Source organism: Terrapene carolina, unplaced genomic scaffold (genome assembly GCF_002925995.2).
Source record: "Terrapene carolina triunguis isolate 2854851 unplaced genomic scaffold, T_m_triunguis-2.0 Scaffold23, whole genome shotgun sequence".
NCBI lineage: Eukaryota > Metazoa > Chordata > Testudines > Emydidae > Terrapene > Terrapene triunguis.
The window spans coordinates 29,777,510-29,790,518 of NW_020664374.1; the positions used below are offsets into that span (position 1 = coordinate 29,777,510).

The window sequence follows — 13,009 nt, forward strand, 5'->3', positions numbered from 1 at the left end:
GCGTGCCGAACGTTGCCGACCCCTGCTCTAGCATGACACAGGGAGACCAGCTTTGCACAGAGCTACAACAGGATCAGGGTAGTGCAAAAGTTACACCACCTTTGCACATGCCCCCTTGGCCTGCATGCTGCAGATCAGCTGAAACCAAGAACTGCCCCATAGATCTGTCAAGTTAAAAGCACGTATCTTATCTTGTTATCTGAAAATTATGAATTTGAAAAAATACTCCACCAGAATATTCTGACACAGCAAAATAAAGTATATTTTTATTCTCAGCTTTCAGAAATTATCAGTTCTGTATCTTGTCTCTGAAAATTTTACTAGAATGTTAACAGTGGTCATTTCTACAAAACTATAGCCTCTGAAAGCTGTAGTGCAATAATACTTGGCAGTATTCTGTACTTGGGAAAATCAATAAGAACAGATTGAACAATTGCTTTTGGGACTGCTTATTTTGGTGAACTTCAGCCAACTAATGCTTAATTAACAATGCCCTGAGAAAAACTCTTACAATTCTGCAGTGTTCAGCAGCCTGCCTTTACTAGTTCAGCTGAGAACTATGATCAGTGGCAGCCAAGACCAAAAGGTCATCAGTCTTATCACTGGTAATTATCATACTGTACAGACTCTTCTGAGTTTCCAATGTGGTGAAACATCTTTAATTTAAATCTTCTCCATATTCATTAAGAAGATCATTTCTAATTAATGGAGATTTCTCAAGCTAAATAGATTTTCATGAAGACTGATAAAGGGTTCTTCACCTGTGTTTAGTGAAATAATTTTAGTTTAGTTCCCTTTCTGCAGAAAGATGACTCCAGGTCACTCCTTTTATGGCAAGTGACAAAATTAACAATTCATTTGAAGTCCATATTTTGAGATAGATTTTCTGATATTAAAGTAATATCATAAGAAAATGTACACACAACTCAAGTGATATCCATCAAAGAATTGCCATCTGCCTATCAGCCATCAGAATTATTCAAAGAAACTGGCAGGTTTGTGTAGAATACATCTAATGTTAAAAAAGTAATACAGAGAACACAAAATATTTCTAAGTAACATTCTAGGGTCAAGGAGTTATTGTAGGGTCTAGTGACAATATTTTTACTGAATATTATAAAGCACATATACATGTTAACATTCTGCATCTTACCTTCCTTCTGAAGTGCCAGTACTAGCTGGGGAATATTTTACTTCATAGGACAGAGTTTCTTTTGGCTGAAGAACAAGAATTGTTTCTCCACTAAGTGCAGCACCCATTAACACTACATCTAACTGTAGAGTTTCAGGTGTAGGATTAGTGATGGGAATTTCAATGCCAATGGTATCCTAGAAACACAAAATGAATGAATTATAGGACTTTCACTGTCAAAGAAGTTTGTTAAAGATGATGTAAGGAAGTTGCTTCTACATTAATTGAACTGAATGGCACATAGGCCATATTTAATTTGATAAATTAACATAGTGTAAATGCACCAAGAGGCAGCAGTAGCCAATCGCCCAATCATAAGTCACTTCTTGTTCCATCTAGGGTGACCAGATGTCCTGATTTTAAAGGGACAGTCTCGATTTTTGGGTCTTTTTCTTATATAGGCTCCTATTACCCCCCACCCCAGTCCCGATTTTTCACATTTGCTGTCTGGTCACCCTAGTTCCATCTAGTAATCAGGGGTTATCAAACTCTCCAGCCAACCCTCCCCGCCAATATGCCATGTAGTCTACCAAGGCCCGTCTTACATTATAAAGCTAGCCAGCACCCTATCATTAGAGCACCCTAGAGAGAGCTAGTGCAGCCCCAAGTGACCTCTCAAGGGCAGCCTGGCTGGTGGCAGGGCCAGAGGCTGACCCAGGACTGGAGCAATCACTGCTTGGGGAGCACCGGGGCAGGACCCCAGAGCCCCAGCAGCGGGGCAGCCCCGGGCCCATGCAGGAGCAGGGTCCAAAGCCCAGGAGCTTGTCCATTCCTGAGGGGGAACCAGGGGAGCTCTGGGCTGGGCCCTTCTGCTTCGAGCGTGAGGGCTTGGCCCTGCTTGTGCCGGCATGAGCGGGGCAAGGCCTGGCATGGGGGTCAGGCTGCAGTGCCCAAGGACTGAGCTGCCCAAGCTGTGCCCACCAAGGGCAGCCCGCAGAGTCCCCACATCCCTGCAGGCAGCGTGAGCTGCTGGCCCTGGCCAGCGGCTGCATCGCTGCAGGGTGCCACCATGCTCACCCCTTCCAGGGAGGGGTCCCAGGCTGGCCAGGGCCCCGAATCGGTGCTGAGCAGGGCCTGTGCACGGAGCAGCTCTGAGCAGGGATATTTACTGGGGCCCAGACTCAGCGTCCATTGCCCAAGCAGCTCTGCGCCCGGGCTGGGGCTGGGATTTAAAGGGCTCAGAGCTCCCGCAGCTGTGGGGAGCCCAGAGCCCTTTAAATCCTGCCCACAGCTCCGGCGGCTGGGCTGGGGCCGGGATTTAAAGGGCCCTTTAATTTGCCTGGGAGCCCCGGGTTGATTTAAAGGCCCTGGGGCTCCCAGCCACAGCCGGTGCCCCAGGGCCTTTAAATCTTGAGAGCCCCGCCTCTTCTGGTTGAGGTCACACCTCTTCCAGGTGAGGCCACGCCCCTCTCCGGACTCCGGCAGTACCGGTAAGTCCTGTAAGTTACTTTCACCCCTGTTCATTATACTGGCCACTCAACGTATGAAGTAAAGTAAGAGCTCTTGGTGCCGAAACTGGACTACATTCTGTACATTATACACGTGCACTTAATTTCCATGTCAAAGTCTGAGACCACAAGTCCACTGCATTCCCCAGGTAGTTTAGATTACAGAATTACATTAGTGTTGGCCTTGAAAGATATTGCTGTAATTGTAGAAAATTAGTAAACCAAAATAAAGCATTTTGGCCTGGACAATTATACTGAGTCACCACACTTAAATTTTACTCCATTTACATGTGCTATAGAGACTTGATCCTGCAAGCTACTGAACATTGTGGCCCAAAGCACATGAGTAGTCGATTGACTTTGAAAATGTGCTTACATACATAACTGGTGGGACCACAGAATACACCAATTTGCAGGATCAAGTCCTGTGCTACAGTCTTAAAGGGTAAGTACTTCAGTGTAACCGCCCCCCCCCCCAAAAAAAACAAAAACAACAACAACAAAACCCTAACCAGAACTATCACAGCATACCACTGTACACATTCTGAGTAAATTAGATACTATAATAATTTATTTTACACTTACTGTGAAGTATAGAAAATAAAATAAAATAAAATAAAACACAAGTGACTTTCTGTAAGACAGTATGTAAAACATCTGGCTTTCTATCCAGAATTTTGCTGAATAACAAGTTTCCAAAACTGCTTGCTCAGCATAGTTATTAAGATGAGAAGAAATAGTAACAGTGAGACTATGAAGACAAAATAAATTAACCTCATTCTCATTACATTCAAAATAATAACGTATACTACATCCAAATTTGCTCTCAAACAGACAGACATATCCAGAGTAACTCGATTAATTAAAATTAAATTACTCTGGATTTACATCAATGTAATTGATATGAGAATTTAGCCCTTTATTTCAACAGTTGTTGTTTTTACACTTAATTTAGAAAAATATGTTTCTAAATTCCATATAACTAATTAGCAGGTTTTAGAAAACCTTCTAAAATGTTCACTCTCTTTCTCCTCACATTTAAATTTTTGGCTTTGGACTCAAATGTAGAAGCTTAGCAATAATACTGTTGCTCTGATGCCTTGAACTTACTAAAAGCCGAGATCTAGGAATACTAGCTACAGATTAAGTGACAAACTAGTATAATAATATATTTGCTCTCTTTCTCCACACATCTGACAACTATTTTTTCACAAATATGACCACTCATGTAGCAAAATATGAACCACCTTCTGATTATTGTTTAATAGTCTCTTGCCAAATTCAGCTGTAGTCTCACTGGCATTTCATGATCTACATTAGCCCCCTTTGTGTTGCACCACATAACTGATTAATATGGGTTGTTGGGTTTTTTTTTTCCAGCTTCTATGTATTTATCAACAAATTTCGTTCAAACTCTAGTCATTCATCCTCCTTTTGGATAACTACCATTTTATGAGATCTGTAAAGATGTTCTGGTCTGATTTATTTGTCAAACTGCTTTTAGTTAAAGTGATTAATAATTATAACCTTCCCAAATTTTATTTTCTTCCAGGAAGAATGCCGCCATGGTTCTTTCACAGAACATTACTTTTTATGCTACCAATTGTTATGAAAGCATACTTTTAAAACTCAAGCTTAGGATATGGTTCATAACTTCAAGTTACTCAGTTTTCAAGAACAGCTTTCACATTCTCATTTACTTTAGGATTTATGGGAAAATAATATGCCACAGTTATGAAGTAATGTTTCTGATTTACAGAGTATATAATTATAAGCATTAGTATAAAATACATCCATAATTATATGCTTTATACCTATAATCAGAGAATAACAATAATATAATTATATGAAGGAAAGTTATTCAAAAACAATGTCAAGAGTTTAAACTGATGTTTGATCTGCTTTAAAATTGCTATGGATTATAGAAAGCCTTCAAATTCTCCATATCTAGTGGTATAGTTCAGTTCCAGGTTATGCAAGCTTTTGCTGAAGTAACCAATGCTGTGGTTCCTGGAGGCTAACAATTCTCTAGGGGTGGGATCGTGATGGCACATGGTGACACAAATGGCCTACAGCCAGAGCAGACACCCAGCAGTGAGCAGTGTTGGTGAGAAAAGGTGGGCATTGTCTGAGTACCTCAATGAGCCAATTCAGTGCATCTCTTGGGCAACCTCTGCTGGTGACCCTGTTATAGAAACCTGGCTTATAAATTAAAGCCTCTTTCCATTAAAAGTATCCCCAGTGGAGGATGGTGATGAAAACAACAGAGCTGCCCTTCTGGGAGGATGACTCCCACCCCCCACATGCTGTCTAAGACCAACAGTGTCAGCTGTTTGTTCCTCAGATTGTGATGGATCCAGACGATTGACAAAAGACTGCTGGAATTTGAATCTACTGCCTTCATGATGACCACAGCAAAAAATGAAGCCGTAGAAAGATAAATTCATTTACAGCTATAGGCTGCAACTTTACTAATGTTAAGATTAGTGAGGCAGAGGAGGTGAGTTGACTTACCCACTCGCAAACTACCAGACACTAATTGGGTCCTTAATTGGCTAAAATGGCCTCATGTTATACAACCAAGGAATGAGAGTTGGCTTCCTTAGCCAACATCCCCACTACTCAATTCATGATTCAACACTCTACTCAATCCCACCACCCTTCCTTGATGAGGAGGAATGAGGATACAGACAAGGGAAAGCTCTGTCTGCAAAGACTTAAGACTTCTCATGCCACATAGACTAACAGGGTTTACCACTCCTTCCTGGATCCCACACTAAGGTCAATCACAGCAGCTGGCCCCTTTAAGCCTCTTACCCATGCTGGACATTGGCTGCAAGCTGCAACAGTATTTACTGACATTTATTATCTTCTTCATCCCCATTTTTGAGGGGTGAATGCTATCTCCACCCAATCTGATTCCCGCTTGGTGTGAAGAAAGTGAAAAAACCCAGACATGCTGCCTATCTTGGAAAAAGAAAAAAAAATCCTTTCTGGCCCCACATAGGTGAGCAGGTTAGAGGAAACCCAGCTCTTGATAACTATACCATCTACATGGCAGGGCTGGCAAGGCAGCAGTCACCAGCAAGAGTGGCTGCTGTGTACCCAGAAATGCTTATGCACGTGAGGAGGGAAATAGCTGGAACCTATCAGTTCCCTCACACTCCCTGTATTGGCCAATGGTTGACACAGAGGTAGAGACTGCAATATGCTCTCCCCAGCTCCAGCCGCTGCCTGTACATACTCCCCAAGCATGTTCCAAGCAGGAGAAGAGGAAAAGTAGTGGGCAGCCCTGGTGCCAGAACACACAACCTCATCTTCAACCAGGACCCAAGGAGTGGCCATTCCCCTGCCAGACTAATCAAACACCCCATCCCTTCCCTGGTAAAATGGAAAGGGGCAATCTCCTATCTTAACCGTAGCTTTTACAAACACAAATTACATATTGTCTAGCAATTCAATATACATTGCCACATTTTGTAATAGGAATAATAGTATTTCATGGTATGAATGAGAAATCTTGTTTCATTCTGAAAGGAAAACAAAAAACAATGAAGGATCCTTAATGACACTTCCTAGATTGGGTCAGTGAAATGGGTTGGTCTGGCCAGGCATTAGCCTCAAGGGGACATGCCATATCATAGTTTTTGATATAGGAGTCTGTTGTGCTGTGAATAACTTTGAAAGGTTAATGGGATTTAGGAACTCTTCTTAATAGTCACCTAACATTTTTAAATGTCAGACAGAAAACTAATTTTTTTAATGTCACCTGGGAATTTTTAATGAAATTGAATTTCTAATAGTCCGATAACTGCTCAATTATTTCATCGCCATTTTTGGCTTTTTTATGATATCTGTTAAGGAACAGGAAAAGGTTAACTAGTAGAATAATGCTTTTGATACCTATATTTCAAAGCTCAATCTTGAGAAAAGTAGATACAGAATAAGGAGTGTGTAATGCCCAGTGGCCAAAGTGCGCTAGGGGGCAGGGTAGAGCAGTAGTCAAGTGTGAACAGATGGTCAGGTACCTGGGATGTCAATCAGTATAAGAGGCAGGCTGGAGCAATAGTTGGAGTTCTTGCAGGGGTCAGTAACTGGAAGAGCCAAACCAAGGGACTAGGTCAGCGGGTTAAGGATGCTAGGTTGGGTGAGGTGGCAAGGCAGGGTCAGGCGAGGCATCGGGGCAGCAAGATAGGGTTGGGTGAGGCGGCAAGGCAAGGCAATGGTCTATTGCTCAGACAGTTTTGTCTTCCTGTTGGGGTCTTTATATAGTCCTGGTACCCAATGAGAATGCTGTCTGCCCAGCCAATAAGGGGCCTGGCTGCTGTGGGTCTGTAGACTGTAGCACTAAATCTGTTGGTCGGGGTGGTGGTTTAGTGCACTGTGGTGGCAAAGCGGCTAAGGACCTGACTGATCTTCTACAGTGTTAAAAACCCAAACATCAAAGGCTACTCAACCTATCCATGGTTACTTGGTCAACATCTCCCATACACTTTTTGATAAATATAGAGGTGTGAATGCTTTGAGTGATGGCAGTAGACAAGATTAACTATACTATTATGATCAAGGTATCTTAACCAGGTTGAACTCCATATATACTTACTATACTTGGGATTTTCAAAGAAGCCTACAGGAGTTAGATCTCCAAATCACATTGAAATTTAATGGGACTGGGTGCCTAATTCCCCAAGGCTACTATGAAAATCCTAGCTTATGTGCTGTAAATCCTGAAGGAAAACAAATGGTCTCTGATTCTTTTGTGCTCCCAGGAACCAAAAGCTGAGGCAGAGCCCATGCAAAATTTTAAACCCTTTGAGGTATTAGCTGATGATGAGAGCTCAGAAGAGTTGTTGTCATTGAACTGTTGTCAGTCCTTTGAATTAAGTATTACCTTCTATAGGAAGCCTATGGGTGGCTTGTGTACCAAATCCTGCTTCGTGATATCCCCCATCCAACTTGGAATCTCATCAGGACAATTCTGAAACCACCTGCCACATATACTCTAGGTTAACTGAGGAATACCTGAACAAAATAAAACCTACACTGGAGAAGACAAAATAAATACTGAGGAAAGATACTCTGATCCAACTCCTCAGAAAGCATACCTACTTGGAAACTTCAGGGATGTGGAGCTACTGAGAAAAGATTTAAAATCAACCTAAAACTCTATTACCTACAAAACAGCGGCACTATACTTCAATATACCTGAGACTTCACCAAGTGATAGAAATATGATGCTATAAGATTTCTACATATTATACCTGGGGCTAAGTCATTCATCGAAAGTTCATCCACCACTATACATTATCTGACATGTTCTTTGTCTGTGCTTGTGATGTCTGACAATACATGTCACTGGGGAGACAAGGTGGGTGAGGTAGCATCTTTTATTGGACCAACTTAGTGAGAGAGACAAGCTTTTGAAGCCACACAGAGCTCTTCTTCAGGTTTGGGAAAAGTACTCCCAGCACCCCAGCAAAATGCCAGGTCCTTGCATTTTGACCTTGACCTTGCATTTTGCTGTGGTGCTTGGAATACCTATCCCGGACCTGAAGAAGAGCTCTGTGTGGCTCAAAAGCTTGCCTCTCCCACCAACAGGAGTTGGTTCAATAAAAGATATTACCTCACTCGCCTTGTCTCTCTAACATTACAGGACAGACATGGCTACAACAACACTACATAATACATGTCACTGGCTGAAAATGTCAGGAGGTTTCTGTTTCTGAAACATATGTTCTCAGTTGATTTCAGATACTACCAATGGTTTTATTTTCCAGTACTTACTTTCAACTGGTAAAACAATTTCTAAAGTACACCTCTACCCCGATATAACGCGACCTGATATAACATGAATTCGGATATAACGCGGTAAAGCAGTGCTCTGGGGGGGCGGGGCTGCGCACTCCGGTGGATCAAAGCAAGCTCGATATAATGCGGTTTCACCTATAACGCAGTAAGATTTTTTTGGCTCCCGAGGACAGTGTTATATCGGGGTAGAGGTGTAGCTTTAAATAAACCTTTAAGAAATGCATATACATATGTGTATTTAGTAATGAAAAATATCTATTAAGCAATTACCATACATATTAATTTGGATTTTGTAATTTCTGCAAATTTTCATTATACATTTGTAAATATACTGCATTGTTCTAAAATTATTACTAGGGGAAGATGATGAGAATAATTTCTTGAAATAGTTAACTCACTTCTTCCATATAAAATGTGTCTTAACAACACATATATCGTATCTAGTATTTAAAAAATTGTTCCTAACTATTTATTGTCACACAGTTCCCCCTGTGGTGGGGCAGATTCCAACCCCAGTCTGGAAGGGGTTAAAGAGATCCTCTGGGCACAATCAGCCTCAACCTGGTGCACCTGTGAGGCTTGTCAAGCCTGGAGATGGGCGGATCTTTAAAAGGGAGGGTCTCTCTCAGTGCAGGGTGGCACTCTGAAGGAGCAGAACTCCCCAGCCTCTGGCTGTCATTCAGGGAAAAGACTTGAGAGCTTTGGCTGCCCAGGCCCTCTCAGAAAGGAGAAAGATCGGTACATTTCCATTTTCTTTTTCCTCTCTTTAGGTTCCTGAAAGCTGCAGAAGCATGCTGACTTTGTTTGGACTGCTTTAATTCTCTGCCTGCCCACCTGCCCTGCCACGCAACACCTTGAGCAGCACTGAGGACTGTGCCCTGCACTCAGACAGGAAGCATTGCCCACCCTTCTCCCTAAAGGGATGCTAGAGAGGTATAGCATACTGCACCTCCCACAAAAATTGGACTTGATTTTTCGTTAGTCATAATAAAAGATGATTACAGCTAAATGTTGTATTAATCAGACAGGTCTTATGGTTGTCATATAGATAACATCAGTCACATTTCTACTTAAGTAGTGGGGATGGACTAGGACGAATTAAAGGGAGGGCACTGTATGTAAACATTAGGATACAAAGAGAGCAAGATTTCACTTCACAATTAATTTCATTTACTTTATTTAATTTATGAGCCAAATTCTGAGGTGTTTATTTAGGTTTTTCTGAATCCTTATTCAGGCAAACTCCCGCTTAAGTTAAGGAGAATTTTGATGAAAAAATACTAAGTAGCAACCTCAGGATTTGGCAGCGCATTTTTTAAAAATAAAAACTACATTTAGTACAGACTGGAAGCCAGATTTATTTTCTGCAGCTGGACAACTTGGGCTGAAAGACAGCCTCTCCTCTTATTCTATAGTGAAGCTGTTGGTTGCAAGTTTGTATTGTTTTTACAAAATAATGAAGAATTAAGAGTAAGACAGCTTCTTTTATTTAGTGGAACTATTATCCTGCTGCTGCATTGTCAAATGCATTGTGTAGCCTTTAAACTCCCTCAACATAGTAAAAAAGTTTTCTTTTTTCCCTTATAGCAACTCATTGGCTTTTAATATTTTAACAGAACATTTTCAAAATTGCATAAGAAATGCACATGGAAATCACATAAAAAGAAAATGGATTTTTTGCCCACTTCTCCCTAAACAGTTTTTTTCCCCCTAGCTGCCAAGGGAGTGCAAAGTTTTGCATATTAAAACAATAACTTTTTTCCCCAGCTGCAGAATATCTGTTAAGCATCCTATTTAAATAAAGAATAACTAAACCCACTGAAGTGAGATTATGGTTGGAAAAATGACTGTAAAAATTGCAGGTTGTTATTGAGTTTGTCTGCTTCCATTGAGTTATCCAAGTTACCCCTGCTTTATTGACAAAACCGGGATTTTACTATTGTCGGCAGTGACAAGCCAACAGAACTGAAAAAGAGCAACTAATTAGAACTGTATGAAACTCATTGGCTTCACTTCGCAGGGATTCACTGGTTTTGATCCATATGGCTACACAAACCTTGAGTTCCACTTGGAATTTTGGGTTCAGATGAATCTTAAATCTGAAAGTGACATTCAGCCAAAAGGTGTCTGTTTTACTGTATCAACAGTGTGAAACTGAAAATCTCACATGATTTGATCCAAAACCTTAAATCTGCCTGAAAGGTCTGTAAACATTTTAAATAAACAGGTCTGAATTTAACAGGTGAGAGGCACAGACGTCACAACTCAGTCACTAGCAACCCTGACTACAACCCTCCTCCTTCTTCTCCAAGAGTCTATGAAAATCATTTTCTGCCACTGAACAATGGACAAGTTCACATTCAGGATGGAATGCTTCAGAGGGAGAATGACAAACACTAAAAGTGATAAATGATTAAAGCCATTATAAAATATTTTACAAAATGTACATAGGCAAGACACATGTAGCACTATTTTTCAACTCCTTCATTAAAGCATATGGTTGACTTCATTGTCACTATAAAACTTTTATTTTAAGTTGCATCCTGCAGAGGGCTACACAGTCTGTATCGCTAAGTCCACCCAGCAACAGTACAGTTTCTAGTCTCATCCAATATTCATTTAATTTTTCAAGCTATTTTGTGTATCTCTGCATTGCCTATAATCATGATGCATTCAAGACCCAAAACTATCTTAGGAAATAATATGAAACTGTTCTTTTTGCTTATTTTTAAAGTGCTGCATTCATGATGCAAGTCACCATGTACCCAGAAATGAAATTACTCAATACTAATTATTTAAAGAACAAATCAGGAGACGGGAGTATGGCAGGGAGGGAGGGAGGGGGGACCTGAATTCTAATTGTATGAAGCCAAACCATAGTATCAGTTCTATATTTTTCTAGGCAAAGCTTCCTGCAGCAAAGCAGTGCAACTGTTATTCTATTCATAGACCTCAGAAGCATACATTACAAAAGCCATTTTTTCTCATTTGCTTACAAACCAAACAGAAAATAGCACTTCTAGATGATAAAATGAATATTCTTCTAAAGAAGTTGAGAAAAACATCAGCCATGGAAAAACAAAAAGCACAACACTAAAATATCTAATTCAAAGGCAAAAAATGCCGACAAAAATAAATCTAGGCAGGCTAATCTCAGTATCATATCAGAAATGCTAAATAATGAACTATTCAAGCTTTACATATTTAAATGGTTTATAAACTATAAGCCATTTTATTCAATGAAACAGTATAATAATTCTTCCAAGCTGATTAACAACGTTTTATTATGTTTTTGATGGTTAAAGGAAATATTTACCTAATAATCCAAAAAATGATTAAGCAATTTTTCAAAAAATCATGAAAGCCTAAGCTTATTAATAGTGTGTATTGTGCAAAAGTGGAAGGCACCTAAAATAGATTTCTCCTGTTCTGTATAGCTCTAGTACAAAAGCTGGTTGAAGTTTTTTATTGAATCCAGCTCTGAGTGCCAATGTGTGAAACAGATTACAGCAGAATAAAAACCACATGAGAGAGAGTGTGAAAGATGGTAGTTAATGAATGATTATAAATAAATGTTTAAAGTTAGCAAACGACAGCTTATTTTTAGTTTACATTACTGAATTTAAATGAAGCCCCAGAATATTGGGTATTTTTAGCCCAAAAGGTGAACTTGTGTGGTCTCTCTATAAATTTGTACAATATTCCATACAGTGGAAGTTATATATACTGTTAGTTTTCAAGGTTTAGTTTTGTGGCATTGCACTATCTTACCAGAGCTGCACACTTCACATCCAGGGTTCTTTCAGGTGCACAAGGTACACTATTAATCTCCAAGGAAAACCACACTTTGCAACATGAAGACGTTCCTCCTGTGTAAACAAAATAGAAGAAAGTGTTTTTTACAAATCTGTTCTTGAGACAATGTGTGAAATCTTAGTCCCATTCAACTCAATGGAAGTTTTGACTTAAGCGGGCCCAGGATTTCACCTATTAATACTTGTAATTAGCACTGAGGCATCATTTCAAGAAAATCACAATCTAGTGTAAGTATTGCCACTCCATTGCATTCCTTGTTACTTTATCTTGTAGATTCAATTTGATAATATGATTAAGAGATGCAATCTGAACTGAAATATCACTTTTAAAAATTAACTTACTCTGACACTTTTTAGCTATTTTCTGCATATGTGCATTGCTTAATCACAATCCAAGAATAATTAAAATAATCTTTGCATTAAAAGGCTGTTCTACAGTATTAAACAAAAGTATTAAAGAACAAACAAAAAAACCCACTTAGAATAAAATTTTTACCTTAGCAGGGACAGTCCTCCCTTGCAAAGTCTACACAGTATATTTTGTTTCACAGTTGCATCAAATTTTGCATCAAGTTTTCAAACAAGGTGACCTTAGTTTTAAGTCTTGTGACTATGTGTAAATCAGAGACATTAGCAACTGTCAAATGTATGCGTCAAAACATTCTACCATAGGAATTGCCATATGGGGTCAGACTAACCATCTAGCCAGTTTCCTTTCTCTGACAATAGCCAGTACCACGTTTTGC

The 13,009-nt window shown here is 40.0% G+C and overlaps 1 protein-coding gene across 1 annotated transcript in view; it reads right to left on the reverse strand.

Moving 5' to 3' along the window:
* The window catches only part of LOC113406192 (cilia- and flagella-associated protein 47-like), a 691,445-nt gene that overhangs the window by 262,279 nt on the left and 416,157 nt on the right, over positions 1 to 13,009 (reverse strand). Inside the window, exons 51-52 of the mRNA XM_029910955.1 lie at positions 12,220 to 12,317; positions 1,154 to 1,329 (exon numbers count right to left, since the gene is read on the reverse strand). Of these exons, the coding sequence (XP_029766815.1) occupies positions 1,154 to 1,329; positions 12,220 to 12,317 (274 nt within the window). The remainder of the gene's footprint in view (positions 1 to 1,153; positions 1,330 to 12,219; positions 12,318 to 13,009) is intronic.